The following is a 21,821-nucleotide window of genomic DNA, read 5'->3' as shown; positions in this document are numbered from 1 at the left end:
GTTGGGGGGGGGGGGGGGGGGGGGGGGGGGTGGGTGATGGGTATTGAGGAGGGCACCTTTTGGGATGAGCACTGAGTGTTGTATGGAAACCAATTTGACAATAAACTTCATATATTGGAAAAAAAAAGATAGCTTCAAACCCTTGATACTTAGTGTATAAACTACACAGGCTGGTTTTTTTAAGATTTTTTTTTTTTCACGCAAAGCATTCTTACCTTACTAAAACAAAGCAGACAAACAAAGCAAACTCCTCTTCATTCCTGTGCATGGAGCTTAAGAAACACCACTTTGTACAAAAAGCAGAAGCATTTCACAGAGAACACATTAAGGTTTATCTTGGCTCGTAATCATAGAGCATAAAGTCGGAACAAGAAGAAGACATTCAGTAGCAATCCAGGAAGACAATTCTAATACATTCACATCAACATCAGCAGAATTTCACGCTTTTACAGATGTGGATTAATAACAAAGAATCAAGTAAGTTGAAACTGTGATAATTATAACATTTCGATATTATTGTGGCAAGAAAAGTTATCAGGTTAATGCATTAAATTCCTGGTCAGTTTTATCTACTTATTACCAGAGCTTGCTCCTTTTAGAATGTTCACACTAGTAAGCTAAGAAACATGGAAGAGCTTAATCAAAAAGATACAGGAATAAAGTGCAAGTATTAAAGTAGTTCTGTTTTGGGGGTTCCTGGGTGGCTCAGTCGGTTAAGTGTCCAACTCTTGATTTCAGCTTAGGTCATGATCTCACGGTTCGTGGGATGGAGCCCCACACCAGGCTCTGCACTGAGAGCTCGGAGCCTGCTTGGGATTCTCCCTCTCCCTGTCTCTACCCTGCTCAGCTCTCTCTCTCTCTCTCGCAAAAATAAATTTTAAAGTAGTTCTATTTTGAAATATAATTTCTTAGATATGTGACCAAAGGAGGCCTTAAGTTACAACCACCCTCATTTCCAAGCCTAGCTACTAACACACTACACGATCCCATAATACAATGAAAACAAGGTGTAATATTTAATGACAAAAAGAAAAATGTTGACTTCTTTCCAGAAAAGCAGTGAGAAAAGGTCATTTAGCTATATTCAATTTCAGTATATCTGCCCCAGGCAAATATATGCCCTAAGTAAATATGTACCCGTATTTACACTCGCATTTATATATTCAGCTTAAAATCCATTATTATAACCTACAACATTTATTTGCTCAAAAATTTTCATGCCTTGTTTAACATTCCTAGATAGTGTTTGCAAGACTCAGAAACTACAATTAAAAGGAGTATTGGGAATCAGGTTTTGTTAACAAGTTTAGAAATAGCACACTCTTATGTCCAAGGAATTCTCTGTATGGGAGATTTTTCTCTTTTCCCTCATTTCTTTATTTATTCAGATGTTTATTTACATCAGTATGGATTCATGGATATTTTATATACGGACTTATAATTCAATACTACTTTCTTGCTCAAATTGTTACAGTTTTAACCAGTGAGACCTCCTTCAGAATGGATCCCAAGTCTTCGACATGCTCTCATTGTGTTTTTGAGCACTTCCTTATTTTCTGGCACTGAAAGATGCTCCAGGCTCACCTTAAATATTCTGTCCCAACCCCAGAGTCTGCCATTCTTCCCAAAAGCTGTGGTTCCTTCCCACATGACTTTTAAATGCTCAATGGGAATTAATAGGATGACATATCAAACAAGCCTAGCTTGTACTACTTCTCCTAATAATCACTTTTAGTCCAGTGTCTATCATGTCATCTGCTCTTCCATATTCTTGTATTTATATGGAATGACTTCTGAACTTACTACTTCTCTTAAATCCAGAAATGCTCATTATAAGTAGGGAAATATATCAGTTAATTTCTCCTAATATAGTTACATTGAGCACCTACACATAGAAATCTATTTTATTTTTACAAATTATTATCACAATATGGTCATTACAGTAATTTTTAAATATTATACTAATAGTTAGGCTATATTATTTATGAGTTTTGCTTCAGGAGACATTACATAAGGTACCTACAGAGGGTATTGGGTCCTAAAGAATTGATGTAGGGAAAAAATAAGGTAGACTACAATGTGTATGCTTTATTTTCTTCCTGATTTAAGAAAAACACTGTAAAAATGTTTATAACATTGCTGAAACTAGAAATTTGAACCACTAGATATTTAATGATATAAAGAAATAAATTTTGGTGTGATAATCGTGTTATAGGGGTGAATGGGTGTGATGTATATATTTTTAAGTCCTTACTTTTTAGAAATATATACCAGCTTTAATTTTTTGTTTTCTAATTACTGGTGTGTCACTTAGGAGAGAAAGGTTATTAGATCCATAGCTATTATTCTTATATATTTAACTTCTTTGTGTATTGGTGACAAATATAAGAATAAGGTGGCAAAGCAGCCTCATGTGAAAGAAAATCCCCAACTTAGAAACTATTTCCTTTGAACATTAAATAAGAAACATCTTAAAATTAGTGCAGATGGACATTCATGGTGTTAGCATATTTAAAAGTCTATCTCTGCCAGAATGCTTATTAACATGGAATGTCAATAATTATTTCAAGGAAAGTAATGAAATTCTCAAACATCCCCAAAGAAAATTAATCTTAATTCATATGTATTTTAAAAGATAATGAGCACTTTAGAAGAGAAAAGGTGCTTTACATACCCAATGGACAATAATACTAAGGCAACTTCAAAACAGCTGGTAATTACCAGAGTTTTTTTTTTTTTTTCTTTTTTTTGCTTATTGTCCTGGGTACTGTCGTAACTTTCATAGTGAGAAACTTTAAATTATTCTCTCCACAAGCAAAGAACAATTTAAGTTGTTTTCCCTTATTTTAATACTTCCAGTCTAAAGCAAACTCACCTCAATTCCATTAAAGAAAAACAAAGAAAAATAAGAAATATTATCTTTGTGTTTTTGCTCTGAACAAATCCAACTTTATGTTCCTAAATACATGCTAGAATGAATATATATATATATATACATATGTATATATATGTGTATATATATGTATATGTGTGTATATATAGGTGTATGTGTATATATATATACACACACACACACACATCGCACACATGCGATGTGTATCATTTTATTTTATTTTTCCAAAATTTTATTTCAATTCTACTTAACATATAGTGCAATATTGGTTTCAGGAATAGAATTTAGTGATTCATCACTTACATATAACACCCAGTTATTAAGTGCTCTCCTTAATGCCCATCACCTGTTTAGCCCATCCCCCACCCATCTCCCCTCCATCAACCCTCAATTTGTTCTCTATGGTTAAGAGTCTCATGGTTTGCTTCCCTCTTTGGTTTTTCCTTCCCATATGTTGATCTGTTTTGTTTCCCTTTGTATCATTTTAAAATATAATGTATATGGAATTTTACCTTTCACCACCATTTTATAAGTACTCAACTGATCAAACATCTCTACCTCAACTTGACCACTCCATATTTTACATTGATTTCACAGTAGCTTTTGACCAATTACGATTAATTTGCGATTAACTATGCTAGCATATCATATCACAATTTCGTTGATGATAAAGAGTTTCCAAACAAAACAAAACAAAACAATTTGGGGGGAAAACCTACTATCTGATAGGCAGGTAAGGGTTTCAAAGCTATAGGAATGCAGTGATTAAAGTCTTCTGTTCAAAGACACACTAATGAAATGCAGATAGCAATTGCTAACCACTGCTAAGTAAAGCTGAACAAAAGAATATAACAGAAGCCATTACTTCTGGTATAATGTAAAGCTGTTATGAACGTCTATTATAAGGCACCATGTATTTTTATTAACAATACTTTAATTTTTTATTTAAATTTTAATTACTTTACATATTATAACCTAACAGTGCAATATAGAACAAAGCATCTAGCACTGGGTGGGTAGTAGCAGTGGTCTTAAGTAGATCTTTTGCCTAGGTCTAGACTAAGCAGAGGTGAGAATCAAACTCCTGAGGTTTATGTCAAATCAGGAAAATGTCACCAAGACTACAATTATATGTGTTATCTTTGTCACTGGCTAAAGTCCTACTTGAAGCAGAAATACCTCAACACACACCCACCTACCTCTAGAGGCCAAAAGGACCCAAGAACCATAGTCTATCTTACCACACACAATAGAAGGTAGGTCTGATGGAGAGGACATGCACATCTTTGAAAGTATTCCCAGGAGTCCTCTCATTTCACATCTATCTCTGGTAGAAAGCCAAGGTGGAAACATATGTTTTGGAACCAGTTAGAAACCTATTCAAATTCAAATTCTGTTTCTTCCACTTATTATTTATTCATTCTTTAAAATATTTATTGAACACGTGCACACTAAGTAATTGAGTATATAGAACAAGTCATTCAATGTTTCTAAGCTAAAGTGTCTTCATTTGTAAAACGGGGATAATTCCAACCTTTCAGGGCTAGAATAGGGATAAAATAATGCAGAGAAAGCATCTAGCACAGTAAATGGTATGTAGTAAGTACTGAATAAATACTATCTATTATTAGTTGTGCCTCTGAAGACTACCAACAGAATGCAAAAAAAAAAAAAAAAAGCTGACATTTATCATGAACTTACTATGTACCAGGCATTATTTTAAGTATACCACAAACCTTACAAGGTAGGTAATATTATCACCCCTATTTTACAAAAATGAGAGAATCTGGCAATTAAATTCTCCCTCAAAAATCACACAGCCAGGAAGTAATAGAGTCTGGATATATCTAACCCAGGCATCTGATTCCAAAGTGCTCTTTACTGTATACTATATGGTACCAATTTTTACAGGGTGGAAAATTTAGGAAATTTTTTAGAAATCAAGGCTGGTATGGAAGTGTTCAATCACTATATTGTACACCTGAAACTAATATTATACTGCATTTTAACTGGAATTTTATTTATTTATTATTTATGTATTTATGTATGTATATATGCATGTATTTATTTATTTATTTATTTATTTATTTATTTATTTATTTATTTTAGAGAGCATGAGAGCAGGGGAGGGACAGAGAGAGAGAGAGAGAGAGAACCCAAGGAGGCTTCATGTTGTCAGTGCAGAGCCCCATGTGGGGCTCAGTCTCATGAAGCACAAGATCATGACCTGAACTGAAATCAAGAGTCAGATGCTTACCCAACTAAGCTACCCAGGCACCCCAATGAACTGGAATTTAAACAAAAACTTAAAAAAAATAAAAGTCAAGTCTGAAGATAATCATGTACAAACCTGAATTGTGTCCTTGAGCTATTAAAGTGTAAATCCAATCCAACAGGGGAAAAAAATTGATGTCCAACCTCATTCCATCACTGAATGGTTGTACAATCCCTGTTGAGCTCCTTAACTTCTCTGTACCTTACCTGTAAAAAGGTGTCAATAATGGTTCTTTGTTTTAAGGACTACTACTAAAAATAGACATGAAATCTTCCTAACTTTGGAGAATGAGAGGAAGAAACAAGCTGTATCACAGAATGTTTACAAAAATATTCTGAAAAAATTAAAAATCATGACTCCAAATATGCAGAAATTCTAATTAAAAATACAACTCACTTCTAGTTAGCAGATTTCTAGTATGGAAATGGCTCCTGGCAAAGTACAGTACTTGAAAACACTGTATCCCCCAGCGTCAAACAAATTTTTTCTAATCTTGTTTGCATTATTGGATTGATCAGCAAACCCTTCCTTCACATATTAAGACTAAATTTCAATAAGAACCTACTACAATTATCACAAATCCCAAATAGATGAGATCTGAATTAACATATTTTTACCATAAATATACTTACAGCATTATGTCTAGAGACAAAGTAGAAAGAAAAATTATCTACTCCTAAATATTTAATAGATCAAGCTTCTCTGTGTGTGACAATTCAACATCAAACTGAAAACCCTGGATCTGACAGCTGGAAGGAAAAGAACAGTCTTTTAGATAAGAAAACCTCTGCCACTGATTTAATACAACAGTGATGTCAACAGAGACTGCCACAAGACTCACCATGGAGGCTACTATGGAGGGAAACTGGGAAGGAGCAGCTAAGCCCTGTCATGCACAATGGATATTTACCACATTGAACTCAGCATCCACGTAGGTTCTGGCAAGTGGGAAGGAAAACCAGCAACTGAACTACATGTCTGTTTTGAGCACCATTAACAAAAACTCTATAACACTTTCTCTTTTATATGTTTTTAACAGCTCAGTGGTTTGCTTTGAGAGTTAATATATAAATGAATTACATGAAATTAAAATATGAATTTTCTGTTCAGCCAAGGGAAAAAAAATCACAACATCCCAGGACTATCAAACATTTTGAAAACAATGTATATGGTTGAAAGCAAAAAAAAGTACATGAAATAAACTCATATATATATGTATATATATATAACATACTAAATTTATAGTATATATAGTATATACTAAAATTATAATAAGAATTCAGCTAATGTTGAAATTAATCATTCAGTGTAATTATTTAAGATCAGTATTTTAAAGGTTTTTATTAATAAATCACATTATAGGAGCACCTGGGTGGTTCTGTCAGTTAAGCATTCAGCTTTGGCACAGATCATGATCTCACAGTTCATGGTTTCGAGTTCTGTGTCGGGCTCTGAGCTGTCAGCTGGAGCCTGCTTCAGATTCTCTTTCTCTCTCTCTCTCTCTCTCTCTCTCTCTCTCTCTCTCAAAAATAAAATAAATAAACACTAAAAGATTCTCTCTTTAACTTAAAAAATAAATCACATTATAAATCTAATGACTTGCTAGAAAATAGATTTTCATAATTTTTGGTAAACAAGTTGAAAAAAGTAAAATCCAGGATCAAAGCCAGTCTTCAACTGATTTGTTGTAGATATTATTTGAGAAAACATGTTGCAAGCCCATTTTAAAAATAGCAGATGTAGCTGACATAAAATAAAAAATCCAAACAAACAAAAAAAGGGTATTGGGCAACACTTTAAAAACAACTAACAATGTGGTTTCTTCTTATCTATCACCTTATCAGAAGACTTTGTAACCCACCTAATGAAACTAATTTCCAAGAACATTAATGTCAAGTAAATATAAAAGAGATTGTGTTATACTTGATATTAGTTATGTAATGCTTTTATGTGTTTTAAAAGTTTTTATTATTGAAGTATAATTGACATGTTATATTAATTTCAGGTGTACAACATAGTTATACAACAATTCTGTATATTATGTAATGTTCACCACTATAAGTATAGTCATTGTGTGTCACCATACAATGTTATTACAGTATTATTGACTTTATTCTTTATGCTGTACTTTTCATCTCCATGACTTACTTATTTTATAACTGAAAGTTTGTACCTCTTAATCCCCTTCACCTGTTTTACTCATCCCCCAACTCTTCCCTCCAACAATTACTAGTTTGTTCTCTGTATTTATGAGTCTGTTTGTGTTTTTTGTCAGTTCTTTTGTTTTCTAGATTCCATATATAAGTGAATTCATATAATATTTGTCTTTCTCTGATTTATTCCACTTAGCATAATACCCTCTGGGTCCATTCATGTTATCATAAATGACAAGATCTCATTCTTTTTTAAGGCTGAGTAATATTCATCTGTGTGTTTGTGTATGTGTGTGTGTGTGTATCACTTCTTCTTTATCCATTCACCTATTGATGGACACTTAGGTTGTTTCCATACCTTAGCTATTGTAAATAATGCTGCAAAAAACATTGGGGCACATATATCTTTTCAAAGAAGTATTTTTGTTTCCGCTGGATAAAAAGTAGTGGATATAACAATCTTTTCATCTTGGCAAACTATAATACCTTAATGCCATTTTGAATTAGGCTTATTTAATAGTTTTTAAAACAATTTTATGTTGTGACAAAGTATTCAGTAGATGAACACAGAAAACTAAAATAGCAGTTATCGTACTCAGTAAATTTTAAAATTCAATAAATTTATGCAAATACCCACTACCCTTTCTTTCCTGAAATTGCAAGAGTAAGATTAATGAAAACTTTTATTAGAAATTAATTACTGGGGGTGCCTGAGTGGCTCAGTCGACTGAGTGTCCGACTTTGTCTCAGGTCATGATCTCAGAGCCTGGAACCTGCTTCGGATTCTGTGTCTCCTTCTCTCTTGGCCCCTCCCCCACTCACACTTTGTCTTTCTCTGTCTCTCAAAAATAATAAAGGTTAAAAAAATTTTTTTAAATAAAAAAATTAATGACTGTAATGTAAATTAAAACCAATCAGAAATTAAATACATCTTTAAAGTTTAAAAAATTCTATCATATTGTAATTTGTATTTGCAATTTATTTGTATTTAGTGTATTGTACATTACTTGCAATTTAAATCAGGGCACAATTGCAAAACATTGTTTTATACTGCTAACTAGAAAGGTTAAGTCTGAAGGTGGTGTTTCTTAAGAGTTAACAGATATACAAAAAGCTATGTTAAAGTCTTAAAATTTTCACTTATTCTGGAGTGGCTGGGTGGCTCAGTTGGTTAAGCGTCCAACTTTGGCTCAGGTCATGATCTCATGATTAGTGAGTTCCAGTCCCACATTGGGCTTTCTGCTGTCATCACAGAACCCACTTAGGATCCTCTGTCTCCCTGTCTCTCTGTCCCTCCCCCACTCATGCTCTCTCCTTTTCTCTCTTTCTGTTTCTCAAAAATAAACATTTAAAAAAGTTTAAGAATTTTTTCATTTACTCTGATTTATACAGTAACCATTGTAAATTTGTAGGTAAGGGCTTGCTTTATTAGAAGAATCTCCTATTACTTTCTATTTGATTATCCAGTAAGATGTAATTAACAAAAAAATCCAAATGAGGCACATATATTCAAAAAGTTACGCTTCACGATAACTCTACATAGGTTCTTAACAAGTGACCTTCAAAAATTAGCCAAAATTTGTATTTACTTTAAAAAGTTAAAATTCATCTACCAAAATCAGGAGGGAAGGAAAATTATATAAAAAATTCTGATTTAAGATGCATTTTTAAATATCTGAGTTTTATTCCTATTAATAAATAATATAAATTCAACATTAAATATAATAAACATAATGGTTCTTATTAAATTAAAAGCAATTTTTCCATTTTTATCCTCCAAATTAACAAATAAAAGACATTTTCTTCTCACAAGAGAAAAATACATTTTAATTTGTTACATGAATTTTTTCTTCTCATAAGAGAAACTTAAAGCATTTATCAATTTCACTCTACCATGCATTCCGAAATGCATAGAGTTCTTTTAAAAACACCAAAATGAAGAAACAGTTAGAAAATCTGCATAAAAAATAAATTTAAATTCTTAAGGGGTATGTTTTAATTTTTTAAGCAACGTTTGCCTATTGTGTTGGCCAATTAAGTGACATCAGCAAATAATATTTACAGCTTAAAAACAGAAGTGTCGTAGATTCATTGAAATTATTAACATTTCTTAACAAAATGAATCTAAACTATGATTTAGGCCATAATGAATCTAAACTATGAATTGGCTAGAGTGATACAACTATGAATTAAAGCAACCCTTCCACTCTATTCTGGAACACAGTATACAACTTGGCACTGAAGTACTCATTAGAGTACTTATTATAAGGGACTTTACATGCATTGTCATTTAGGAGAGCAGATTTGCTGACAGACCAGTAATTTGTGAATACGTATGTATTTCTTCACTCAACAAACATTTCCTGAGTGCCTGCTTTTCACCAGATACTTTCTTATGAATTGTTATGCAAATAAGATGATGTCCCTGCCCTCAACAAATAACCATAGAAATTAATGTAAAAATAAAACTGGCATATGGGACAAAGATACAAATGGTACCAGGAGAGCACACAATTGAGGATTTGATGTGACTGTGGCAATGGAGAAAGCTTTTCTGTGGTGTAGTAGGGGAGGCTTGAGATGTATCTGATGGATGAGTAGGATTTAAATGGATGAAGAAAAGAGGCAAGAGAAACTGTATTAAGTGCAAAGTCTCAGTGGTAGGCAAACAAAATTGAAAGCCAGTATAACTAGTACCAGGAATAAGGCTTACTTCAAAGGCAATAGCCAACCTTCAATGGTCTTACATGCCATATTAAGGACTCTGATCTTTATCCTAAAAACAGCGAGAAGCCATTAAAATATTTAAGCTGATGGGGTGAGAAGTGAGAGGATTGGATAAGATGAAAACATTCCCAAGAAGTTTATTCTGACTACAGGTTTATGGATCAAACACACACACACACACACACACACACACACACACACACACACACACAAATAAACAAACAAAAAAGTAAGATGCTATAATTATCATGACCTTGACTGAGTTTGGTACCTTGCAATAGAAGAAAAAGAGTAAGGACATTAATTTTACCTTTCTTAAACCCAAACCAGCACTTCTCAAACTTTTCCACTGATGTATCCATAATTGCTGAATGAAGTATACTCATAACCCTGGAAGGTCTGGGAAATGTGGTTTGAAACAGCTTGCTGCAAGCTTAAATTCCTGTAAAGCCTCTGGTCTCATCTTTAAAATCATGCCAACTTTGCTTTCTACACCATGAATATATTTTTTAAAAATTTTTTAATGTTTATTTATTTTTGAGACAGAGAGAGACAGAGCATAAGTGGGGGAGAGGCAGAGAAAGAGGGAGACAGAATCTGAAGCAGGCTCCAGGCTCTGAGCTGTCAGCACAGAGCCCAACACGGGGCTCGACCTCATCAACCGTTAGATCATGACCTGAGCAGAAGTCAGATGCTCAACCAATTGAGCTACCCAGGCACCCCCTACACCATGAATATAATATCTATGTTTGTTTTAATACAAAAACAATGTTTTAAAATACTTAGCAAAAATCAACTCTTTGTCTTCTTTTGATCATTTAGTTCCCACAACAACAGAAATGTTCCATTTTGGGGAACAGAAAGCTATGATATGCATGAAAACTGAATTCACTCAATGAGTGTTCTTCAACACAAAGATCCTGTAGTGAAGACTATTTGCTTTTCTTTAGCGGACACTAAACTATGGCAAAGTCTTAAAAAATAAAAAGCTTTTGGGGTGCCTGGGTGGCTCAGTCTGTTGAGCGTCCGACTTCAGCTCACATCATGATCTCACAGTTCGTGAATTTGAACCCCACGTTAGGCTCTTTGCTGTCAGCACAGAGCTTGCCTTAGATCCTCTGTCTCCCTGCCTCTCTCTCCATCCCTCTCTCTCTCTCTCTCTCTGTCTTGGCCCTTCGCCGACTTGTGTGTCTCTCTCTCCCTCCCTCTCTCTCTCAAAAGTAAATAAAATATTTTAAAAGGGGGTAACATTTACAAAAATAAAAAAAATAAAAATCTTTAGACTGTATTTTTTTTCAAATTACTTACTCTCACTTCCCTTTCTTAAATTACTACAGATGATCTATTCTTCTAGCACTCTTCATAAAAGCTAATCCTTCATCTTTCACAATAAACCTTATGTTTTGAGGTGCTGTAGTGAAGTCACATAGAAATCTAAAAGTTATTAAGAACAAATTTAAGTCCTAATCTGAGATCACTCTGTTATACATGAAAATGAAAATTTATCATTGCTTTAAGAACAACAGCAATATTTAAGTCTATATTCATTTTTCATATCAGAATTTGGATGAGTAAAATTCTAAATATCCAACAACATGTTAATGATGTAATTAATTTTCAAAATAACTCACTTAAACATTATTTCCAAATTATTCCTAAGAAACAGATTTGAAACAGCTGTACTAATTCAATACACACTCTTTGTGGGCTTATTTTTGGCAGCCAAAGTTTTATAATGTGGTATTTATTTAAACTCAGGACATGATGAGAGTTTTATTGTCTTTGTAAAATGCAGATTTGTTCTTGTACTTTTGTGCCACCTACTCATGGCTCCACCCTCACTTTCCCTCTACTGCCCACCTCTCTCCTTCAAGCAGACAAACTTAGACATAACCCTTCTGGTTAATAACCTCATTTCAACTCTAGAGTCTCCTGCTGTGCCTCTGCATATGGACTAAATCCATCTAAGAATATAAATTAGTTAAATAAATTGTGTAAAAGGTTGTTAAAACCCCACCTTCCCCATGGATTCCTCCGACTTACTAAAAGCATCATCTTGTCTTTCCATTGGTGCTTGTATACATAATGCAAATGTTTTTTAAATTTAGCAAATGTTCTAGTTGGCACCGGTCTCTGTCTTGGCTTAGGCTTGTCAATGTCACTGCCTTCCCTTACAAGAGACTAATTTCACCAAAGCAGAGAATAATTTATTTAAAACAATCCATTAAAGCCCCTTCCATGCAGACGTACTGAGTAAATAATCTCTAAGCAGCAGAATATACCTACATAAATATACTCTTTTTTTTCCTAATCTGCACTAAATCATGAATGTTACCTTAAAGAACAAATGTTAAAGATAGTATAAATAAAATGATGTTCCCTGTGAACTAAACTCTATGTACAGAAAAGGTAAGTTTCTTCTTTGTGTGAAATGACAAGTATTCAGTTTCAAAAAATGTCAAATCCAAAGCAGGTGATTGTTGTTGACTATGTAGTCATCCTGCAATTGAGAAAAAAAAAACCTAATTTTTCAAAAGTGATACGACCAGTTTGATCATTTAACATATTTTCTTCTTACATATGCACTGTATGCACAGTATGAACTTCTCAAGTTCCTGCCAGAAATTTTTTTCCTCTCTCTCAATACAGTTTAACTCAAAAATTTGACATTTTTCTTTATCTAATTAAAATAAATTTCAACCTCAGCTCTAGGTCCTATGGTGGGGGAACTACTCGAGAGCATTTTGCCTGTCAAAATTTCTTTATCAGATACATTCTCCTTGTAGCATTTAACTTTAATAATAATAAATAGGCCTTACTTCATCACTGCATTTTCCTCTTTTGTAGGGTTGTATGCAAAGTGTTGGTTTTATCTTTGTTTGTTATACCTAAAATAATGTGTTTCATTTTCTATCCTCAAGATGGCTGAGTCATCAGGACAGAAAGTAGAAGTTAGGGAATGGTTTTTAAAGAAAATGGTTTATAGTAAACAGGAAAGAGCAGAGCAGTTAACTGTGGGATGGTTTGCAGAAAGCTATCTTAAAATTTAAAATTTTAGGAATCATATTACAAGAGTAGAAAGAGTTAAGTCACAGAGACCGTAAGAGGAGACCAGCAAAGCAGGGCCTGTTGATTGACTCTAAAAACAATAATGCATTTTGTTTGATCAGAAAAGGGATTAAAGAGCACTGGAAAAAAAATGCCATGAAGGGAGCTGGTCACAGAAAATATCTTAGTCATATGGATATTCTGAAGGAGTTTCAAAGTTGGAAAAAGTGTGAGAAGAAGAAAATTGAATTATTGGGTGTGACATAGACAAGGAAAATTAATAATGAAATTAATAATAGGGGCCTGAAGTGTTCAGACATTTTTGCTATATTTCAGTTGGCAAAAAAGTAAATCAAACAACTACAGATTATGAAGTATTTCTACAGGTCCTGCAAGTGAACAGATAAGAACTGAGATATGATGTATTTTAGAGTAAAACACTGAGCAAAAATTAGAAACCATTATTGGCCTACTTTTTAACCTATACCTTCTTCCAATAAACGTTTTGCCTTTACTCTAAAAAAGCTTACATTTCACAATTTTGTCAAAACTATAAGAGGATCGAATGCAATTTCCTATTGACAAAAAAGGGCTGTTTCAAATGCTAAATGATGAACATTTGATTTTCTCAAAAAATACTTTTATAAAATGAATTAAAAATTTTTTTTAACATTTATTCATTTTTGAGAGACAGAGAGAGATAGAGCATGAGTAGGGGAGGGGCAGAGAGAGAGAGACACAGAATCCAAAGCCGGCTCCAGGCTCTGAGCTGTCAGCACAGAGCCTGACGCAGGGCTCAAACTCACGGACTGTGAGATCATGACCCAAGCTGAAGTCGGATGCTTAACCGCCTGAGCCACCTAGGCACCCCTAAAATTAATTTTCAAAATTAATTTTGAGGCTATTTATTTCCAAATTCCCTGAAGTACTATCAAGATTTCTGGAATATAACTGCTTATTTTACTGACTTATGAGGAGTTCATATATTTACAGTAACTAACATTGACAGTGTGCCACATCAAATTTTTATTATCAGGAGAAAATTCAGTGAGTATTGGATTTTACAAATAGTGGAGTTGGGGGTGAGCAAAAAATAATGCAAGTGTTTCCTTATATCTTTAATCATAATATATAAATTTAATATTTGTCTCCCTCAAATATATTTTAATAAAAAATATCAAAATGAATTGCAATGTAGAAATGGTCCTTCATGAATAATCTTGAAAATATGCTACCAAAGCTTAATAATCTCATTAGCCCATTTTTCCCCTTCATTTCCCTCTCTGCTGAGTTTCTATACCATTTGTATAAATTGTCTAGAAGCATGAATATATGGCCATGCTATTTTTATATGCTCAATGGCTCCTTTTCTGTTTAGTAAAGAGAAAAATACCCTAGAAAGAGCATAAACCATGTACCTTACTAAAAAAAAAAAAACTATTTATGATTGTGACTAGCTGAGAGCACATGCCATATATTTTAAATGTTAAGGATGATGAAACTGTCACATTAGGAACATGCTTTGAAGAACTCCTACAATGTTGCAGTTGTTTAAAAGTCCTATTCATTCTTTGTTACTGTTTTTGTAACACAATATCTTATACAACACCAAATGAAGTTTAGTCATTCCAAAGCTACAGCCTAAATTAGTTGAGTTTTAAACATTACTGCACCTGAGAAAAGGGGGAAAATATTTTTAATGTGTTTTATAAAGCTTATTTGAGGAAAAGGGTAGGGAGAAAAAATTAAGGTAACAGTGTAATTACAACTTGAGGAAATGTTCATTTCATCCAACTATTCTTCAAAATCTTATTTTATGATAATATCTTACATCAAATTTATATGAATATTATAGAAATTTCAGCAGTAAGCAGTTTGGGACTTGAAATATACAGATAATGACACTGGTTTTTTTCTTCCAGTCTAATGTGTTCAAAAATACACAAATTATATCTTGGCTACTTGCTTGATCTTTTCAAATAGCTCTAAAATGCATCACCAACAGGTATGAAAACAAGTTATTCAACTTACATATGACAATCATTTAAAATCACAGCTAACAATGTTAGCCCAACTTCAAAGATGCTCATTTTAGACTGGAGACATTTTTAAAGGGCTGGAGAGATCTTTAAAGGAGTAGTGTTCTGGAAAACTAAACTCGTGTCAGAATATGTATATCACATGTTCTACTTGTTTCAGTGGACCTAAACTGTAGATAAAGAAGAACTGCAAGATTATACTGGGAGAGTGGAGGCAAAGAAGATGGAGTATGCATCACTCACTACAAGCATCATGGGAATTTGTGAGAGGTAGTCTCTGAAGGTAATCAGACTCCCACGGAGCCAAGATAGCTTTTTGTTGAGTATTTCAGTATAGACTCCAACTAAAGTAACCTTTTAGGCAAATTGAAAAAAAGGTTTTAATTAAGCATTCTTGCTTCTTGCGCCTAGCCTGGCTGTTTATCCCATGACTGAAAAACAGAGAAGGCAGATGTTTGTCTCTGACAATCCAAAGGGGGTGGGGGTTGGTGGAAATCTAGGAAAGCAGAATTTCAATAGCAAATATGAAAAGAAGAAACAGAAAAGATGAGCCACTGCAGGACTTTGTCTTAGTCACGGCACCCATGGCACCCTAGCACAATGCACCGCACACAGGGGGGCAGTCGATAATTAATTCCACTTAATTCAATAGACTCTCAAGTGTACTGTGCTTTGCAGTTACGAAGCACTTTCACATATTAGAAAAGAAAAAACTAAATGAGGAATAAAGGGGCAAGCAAGGGAATAAAAAGAAAACAAATGTAAAAAGGAAAATCCTTAAGAATAAGCAAGAGGCTGAAAAGGTTCGTAAAAGGGGGAAAAAAATTGACTTTCTCTCTGTCGTTCTTAATCACTTCCAATGACCCTACCTTTCGTTCTAAAGTACCCGGAGCTTAGAAAGTCAGTCGGCTAAGCAAGCCCTCAGAAGGGGCTCCCTCATCTTTGCAACGTGCATTTTTACAAATAGTAATCCCTTGGTCCTTGACTAGAGTTTGCGCCTAGGAATAACCACGAGCAAAGCTCTAACATCTCCCAAGTGTGGTCAAGAGTCTTTTATTTCAACCCATCCATCCCCGTCAGAATTCCCCAAAATTTAGGAATCTGGGTGATGAGGGGAGGAAGTGCTCATGGGGAGGGGGCAATCCTCTACAAGCCCCTTAACTCCGACAACAGAGGGAGATAGTGAGGCAGGAAAGCCCAGGGACTAAAGAAAAAGCCCACGTTTGCGACTAGGAGGGCGAGTGTCTACAACCGGTTATTAGAAATTGCCAGGGAAAAAAAGGGGTGAGCCTTCAAGATGGAAGAAATGGGGGGGCACTTGAATGCGTATCACTTTACACCTGGCGTCGAGGCCCCAATAAAAAAGCCATGAGGTCCAAAGCCTCAACGGGTCAGAAGAAGAGGCGGCTGCAAAGGACGCTAGGGTTTGCGGGGGTGGGCAGGGGTTTGCGCAGGAGGGAGCCAACAGACACCACCGCGGATGCTGTCCCAGGGGAAAGCACGTTTTCCTCTCCCCCAAAGTAGCGCATCCGCCCAGCATCCTCGGCTCAATCTGGGGAAGCTACCGGGATCCAAACCCAGGCAGCCGCGTCCTGACCCCATTATATGGGCTTAAAAGTTGTAGGAAGAGTTGGCGCTGGAAAAGGCACCTGGCAGGGGCAGCCGCTGAGGGGGCGTTAGGTTTCCCGGGAACAAAGGGGCCCGGGAAGGAATGAACACAGGAGCTGGTCCCTGGGGGCTCCTCCCTGAGGGGAAGAGACAAGGGTGGCCACGTCCTCCCAGCCTATGGGCGACGTGGGCAGCGGGAAGCGGGCGAGATGCACCGGGATTCCGCGGCCCGCCTTCTAACCTCCTATCGGGTAGCGCCGGCAACCCCGGCGCTCTCCGCGCCCCTCTGTGGCTGGGGAGCCACCACTGAAGACAATAGGAGATCGAGATCCCGAGCCCCCCCCTGCCCTGGAGGACCCCGCCGTCGCCTCGGCGCACCACAAATCAGCCAGTGGAAGCCCCGATGGCGTGCTCGGCCCTGATCTGCGCCCCATCCCTCTGGCGCTCCGGGACCACCGGCCCTAGAATCGCCTCGCCCTCCGCACAGCGGGCATTACCTTTCATCCAGTCCACTACTTGACTCGGAGACCATTTGCTCACGGGTTCCATGATCAGAGCCATGAGCACGGGGTCGCTACCGCGCGGGGCGCGGAGATCAGACACAAAACGAACTCGGCAGCCCGAGCCGCCCTCAGGTGGGGTCCTTTGCTGGCCGTTGCCTCGCTGGGCGGGTGGCGAGAAGACGGCTTTTGTATGTTGGGTCTCGCGGCTTCAGTGTCTCTTAACAAACGGCCGACAGCGCGGTGGGAACGGCGACGGGGAGAGAAACGCGCCGGGGTCGCGGCTCAGTGCAGACTCTCTGCTTGGTCCCCGCAGAGACGACTGCTGCTATTGCTCCCCGACTCCGCTCGGGTCTCCGTCCTTCCTGGGCTTCAGTTCATGCCTTGCACCGCCGAGGGTCGAGACGGTGAGGAAAGGAGCCGCCGCCGCCGCACGCCCGCAACCAACTTGCTCGCTCGCCTCGCGCGCGGGAGTGAAGCCCCGAGCACCACAAGCTGCCCGGCGGAAATGACGAGGGGCCTCCTGCCACCCAAAATATCTCTCCGCAGCCCTCGGGTGCGGGGCGCGCGCACCACGAGCCCCCCGCCTGCTCGCTGCCGCGCGGTCCCGCCCCCGGGGCCGACGGCAGGCGCGCGAGGCGTGTGCGCGTGCGCGCTCCAGCACGAGGCCCGAGCCCGGGGTCTGTCAGTCAGGCAGGTGCGGGCGGCTAGCAGCTTCGTGTTCCCGCCCCGCGAGCCGCCCCGGGACAGAGGCGCGCTAGGAGCGCGTGCGCAGCGGTGTCCGCGCGAGTCCCAGCCCTGGGTCAGTCAGTCAGGTGCTGGCGGCTCGGAGGGGATTCTGAGCGGACGTGGCGGCTGCGGGACGGGCCGCCCACCAGTTGAACGCTGAAGGCTGAGGCGGCTGAGGAGGTACCTGTGGCCGCGCTGCCGAGGGGTGGGGGACACCGCCAAAGCGCGGGGGTTACAACGACAGCCCGGGCTTTCCTCGCTCTCGCCCTCCTCACTGCTGAGTGGGCTTCCGAGGTGATTCCCGAGCCTCGCGCACGCCTGCGGAGACCTAGGCGGGGAATGCTGTGGACGGTGACCGGCTCCGCCAGCCAGAAACGCAGCGATGACGAGGCAGGATGGCCAGTGCTGTCGGACCGCCCCTGGTGGTGCCCTGGGCCTGGGAAGTCAGGCGTGGAGCCTGGAACCTGCAACTGCTGGTCGTGGTGATACGGAGACAGGTTCGGCCCCACGTGCCTTTTGAAGGGCGCTGTGTTGGGTTTTTGGCCAACTCCTTCAAAGCCGAGAGTGCTCAGTACCTATTTTAGAGGATGTCCTTTTGTTTTCAGATAATCTTATGTAAGAACCAAAGGGTGACACTGGTATTTAAATGAGTAACAAATTGTAAACATGATTCTTCGAAACTCATGTTCTTCAGAAATGTTTGGAGGCTACTGTGAACCCTTAGTAAAAGACAGTTTGTCTAATGAGACTTCACTGTAAATGACAAATAATCCTAGAAAGTATAGATGCACACTCTCTACCACCATTATAGATGTTTTCTCTTTGTCATTCTTAAATAGCCCCATTGAGTAAAAGAGAAACTCATTTTATTTATGTAACCATTTCAATAATGTCATTTGTTTTTGCCAGTTCCTGCAGTAACCCATTTTCTCTAGTTCTATTGCATGAGCTGCAGAACTGCCACTTTTCTCAACTAACTTAAGTTGCCATCCCTGCACGCATACATACACAAAAAGAACTCAAACCACAGTAGTTAAAATATTTTGATGTTTTCAGGCTAATGATATAAACCAAGTAAAACTTAAGATGGCCTGTCTGTACACTTGTTTATTTTTCTAATAATCCAAACTTAAAAGTATATGGGAAGAAATTTAGAAGATTATCTAGACAAGTCTAGGTTCAGAGATATAGCACCTTCCATTCACAATCCAGATAATAGCTGTGATTTACAATTCTTTTTTAGCTAATCAGGTGTGCAAGATATTTTGGAGTGCTTATGTTCCAACTGAGTTTCAACATTGCATCAGTATTTTCTAGAAAAGATCATTTTTAGCATCAGTAATTTATGGAGTAGCTTTATGTTCAGAAGTGGAATGGATGCAAATCCATCATGAATCAGAGGTTACAGTCATAGGGAGACGTTAAAAGTAATTTCATTAAAGTAATACTGCTAATAATAACAATGAACATTTTATTGAGCAGTGTGCTAAGTATGTTACATACATTTTATCCTCAAAACAGCTCTGTTATTAGTCACATTTTACAGATGAGAAAATCTTGGCTATCACATTCACTTCCTATTCCCAGAGCTTATTACACATTGTTCAATACATGTTGAAAAAAATTAATGAATAAGGCTTAAAGAGGGTAAGTAATTTGTTTGAGGTCATGGTACATGATTGTAATACCAAGTTAAGGTGATTCCAGAATATGAACTTTAAAAATTTTTTTTAAATGTTTATTTATTTTTGAGAGAGAGAAAACAAACAGGTGAGGGGCAGAGAGAGAGGGAGACAGGAATCCAAAGCAGGCTCTGTGCTGACAGCAGACTGTGATATCATGACCTGAGCTGAAATCAGACACTTAACTGAGTCACCCAGAAGCCCCAGAGTAGGAGCTTTTAAAACTAGTAAGAACATTTATGTCAGTATCATAAGACGGAACAGTACTTTGGAAGGAGAAGGTCCATTGAATGTTAACTGAATATGTCTCATCAGAAAGTTAACTACAAAGGAGTCTGTCAGTCACCATAAGTGTTCCTGACCAGCAACTGTGAGAATGTAGGAAGTGACCAAATTTGACTGAAACTCCAAACTGCATATTCTGATTGGGTATGCTTAACAAGCAACCAGCCTATATATTGCAAAGAAGTTTAGAGTGAGATATTGTTTGCATAATGAATGAAATATCAATCAAAACAAATGCCAAAGACCAGGATGCAGTAAAATTTAAAAAATACGTATTTCATGAAAAGATTGGTGCCGAAGAAGATTCCAGGAAGAGAGGATTTTAAGGAAGACCCTACATCAGAATTAAGTTGTACATATTCTCCTATTTATGTTACAGGAAGGAATTTATTTAGTCTAATTACCTGAAATAACTAAAATAATTCTAAGAACTAAGAATGAGCAAAAATGTTGGTATGGAGTTACACTATCTTACAGAGTTCACCAAGGCCTTACATGTTCTAAGTTCTCCTCCTCAAGACTTCTACAAAACATACAAAAAATCAAAAGAATTGCCTTTGATTTTGACAATATAATAGGCATTAATTATTTCATTGAATTAGTTCAGAGCATAACTGGCTTTTCACTCAAATATCCTTAATTTGGAGAAGAAAACGGATTAAGTCATCACTGCTTTCACTCTTTTATTCCTAACTCCGAATGACTCAGCTAAATCTTTCCTTCACTTTTCTTTCTACAGCTTTTCAAATAAACTAGGTTTTATATTCTTTTGCCTATTATTTAAAATGTTGATACCTGGCCCCATGTTTGTAAGTATAATACAATGTGATTATGTACAAACTTTGGCAGCCTAACTTTGCCTTCTCTTAATGCACAACATAATCCCAAAGATTAGGGGAAAAGCTATGTTGTCATAAAATACACATCAAAACATAATGGTCCAAATTATATGATACCACATACACTTCAACAATGTAGATATAAAAGCCAAACTGATTCTTTGGAAACAAACTTGGATTCTTTTTGGAAGCAGGCAGAGGGTAAATATACTAAGTTAAATTAATTGGAGACATAAAACTTGTGTGATGTTTGCAACCATATCAAAACAAATCATTTAAAATAATCTTTTCATCCAGCTGTTCTAGTTTTGCCTTTTTATTCTTCTCCTTCTAGATGTCAATAAAAAATTAAAATCTCTTGACCAAAATATTTTCAGTTAAGATTTTATAGTATATATAATAAGTCTAAGTACTTCAGATGTGAAATTTACAAAGGTTCTCAGACTGGAATCTAAGTGCTTAATGGATGTGACTCTTAGGGTTTGGGTCAGATAGGGAGGAAGTCTTCCACTGGAAGGACCTTCAAGCCTTTGTCTCTTTGCGGCTGTAGACAGAAGTAAATAATGTGAATGCTTCTTCTGGAACTGCAAGCTGAATATCTCTAACCTCCACACATTCCAACCTAGGTTATCTTATAATGGCCTTAATAATCGTTTCCTATTTCTTTTATTAAGAAGCTAGCTCTGCATTAGACCTCAGACTTGCCATGCAGGACATATTTTAATGTTTTTAGTTATTTAACATTTAGAGAAAATGTCTTGTAGAGACTTTTCTGGTGATTTTTCCCGTTTGTTTACATTGTGTTTTTGCTACAGCTGTCTAATTTTTAGACTTCTTTTTTAATAAGTAATATTTTATCATAATTTTTTTTCTCTTATATCTTTCATTTTTGAATGATGAGTGAGAAGTCACAACACAGAGCAGCTATGAGGGTAGTCCATGTCCTAAAATACAGGAAAGGATACGAGCCCTTTTTTTCCATTTAGTTTTGCCAAGACCTTTACTATAATTTCAAAAGCAGGTGTTCTATGCTGGCACAAGTT

General features: G+C 37.1%; 1 protein-coding gene across 4 annotated transcripts in view; it reads right to left on the bottom strand.

The window, feature by feature from the left end:
* Positions 1-17,737, bottom strand: part of CNKSR2 (connector enhancer of kinase suppressor of Ras 2) — a 301,223-nt gene extending 283,486 nt beyond the window's left edge. For all 4 annotated transcript variants that reach the window (XM_049643574.1, XM_049643575.1, XM_049643576.1 and 1 more), the window contains exon 1: positions 17,241-17,737. In XM_049643574.1, coding sequence (XP_049499531.1) covers positions 17,241-17,304 — 64 coding nt within the window. In that variant the 5' untranslated portion in view covers positions 17,305-17,737. The remainder of the gene's footprint in view (positions 1-17,240) is intronic.
* Positions 17,738-21,821: the final 4,084 nt, after the last annotated feature.

The sequence above is a fragment of the Panthera uncia genome, chromosome X (genome assembly GCF_023721935.1).
Source record: "Panthera uncia isolate 11264 chromosome X, Puncia_PCG_1.0, whole genome shotgun sequence".
NCBI lineage: Eukaryota > Metazoa > Chordata > Mammalia > Carnivora > Felidae > Panthera > Panthera uncia.
The sequence above is the reverse complement of the archived record's forward strand: the minus strand, read 5'-3'. Positions and strand labels throughout refer to the sequence as shown.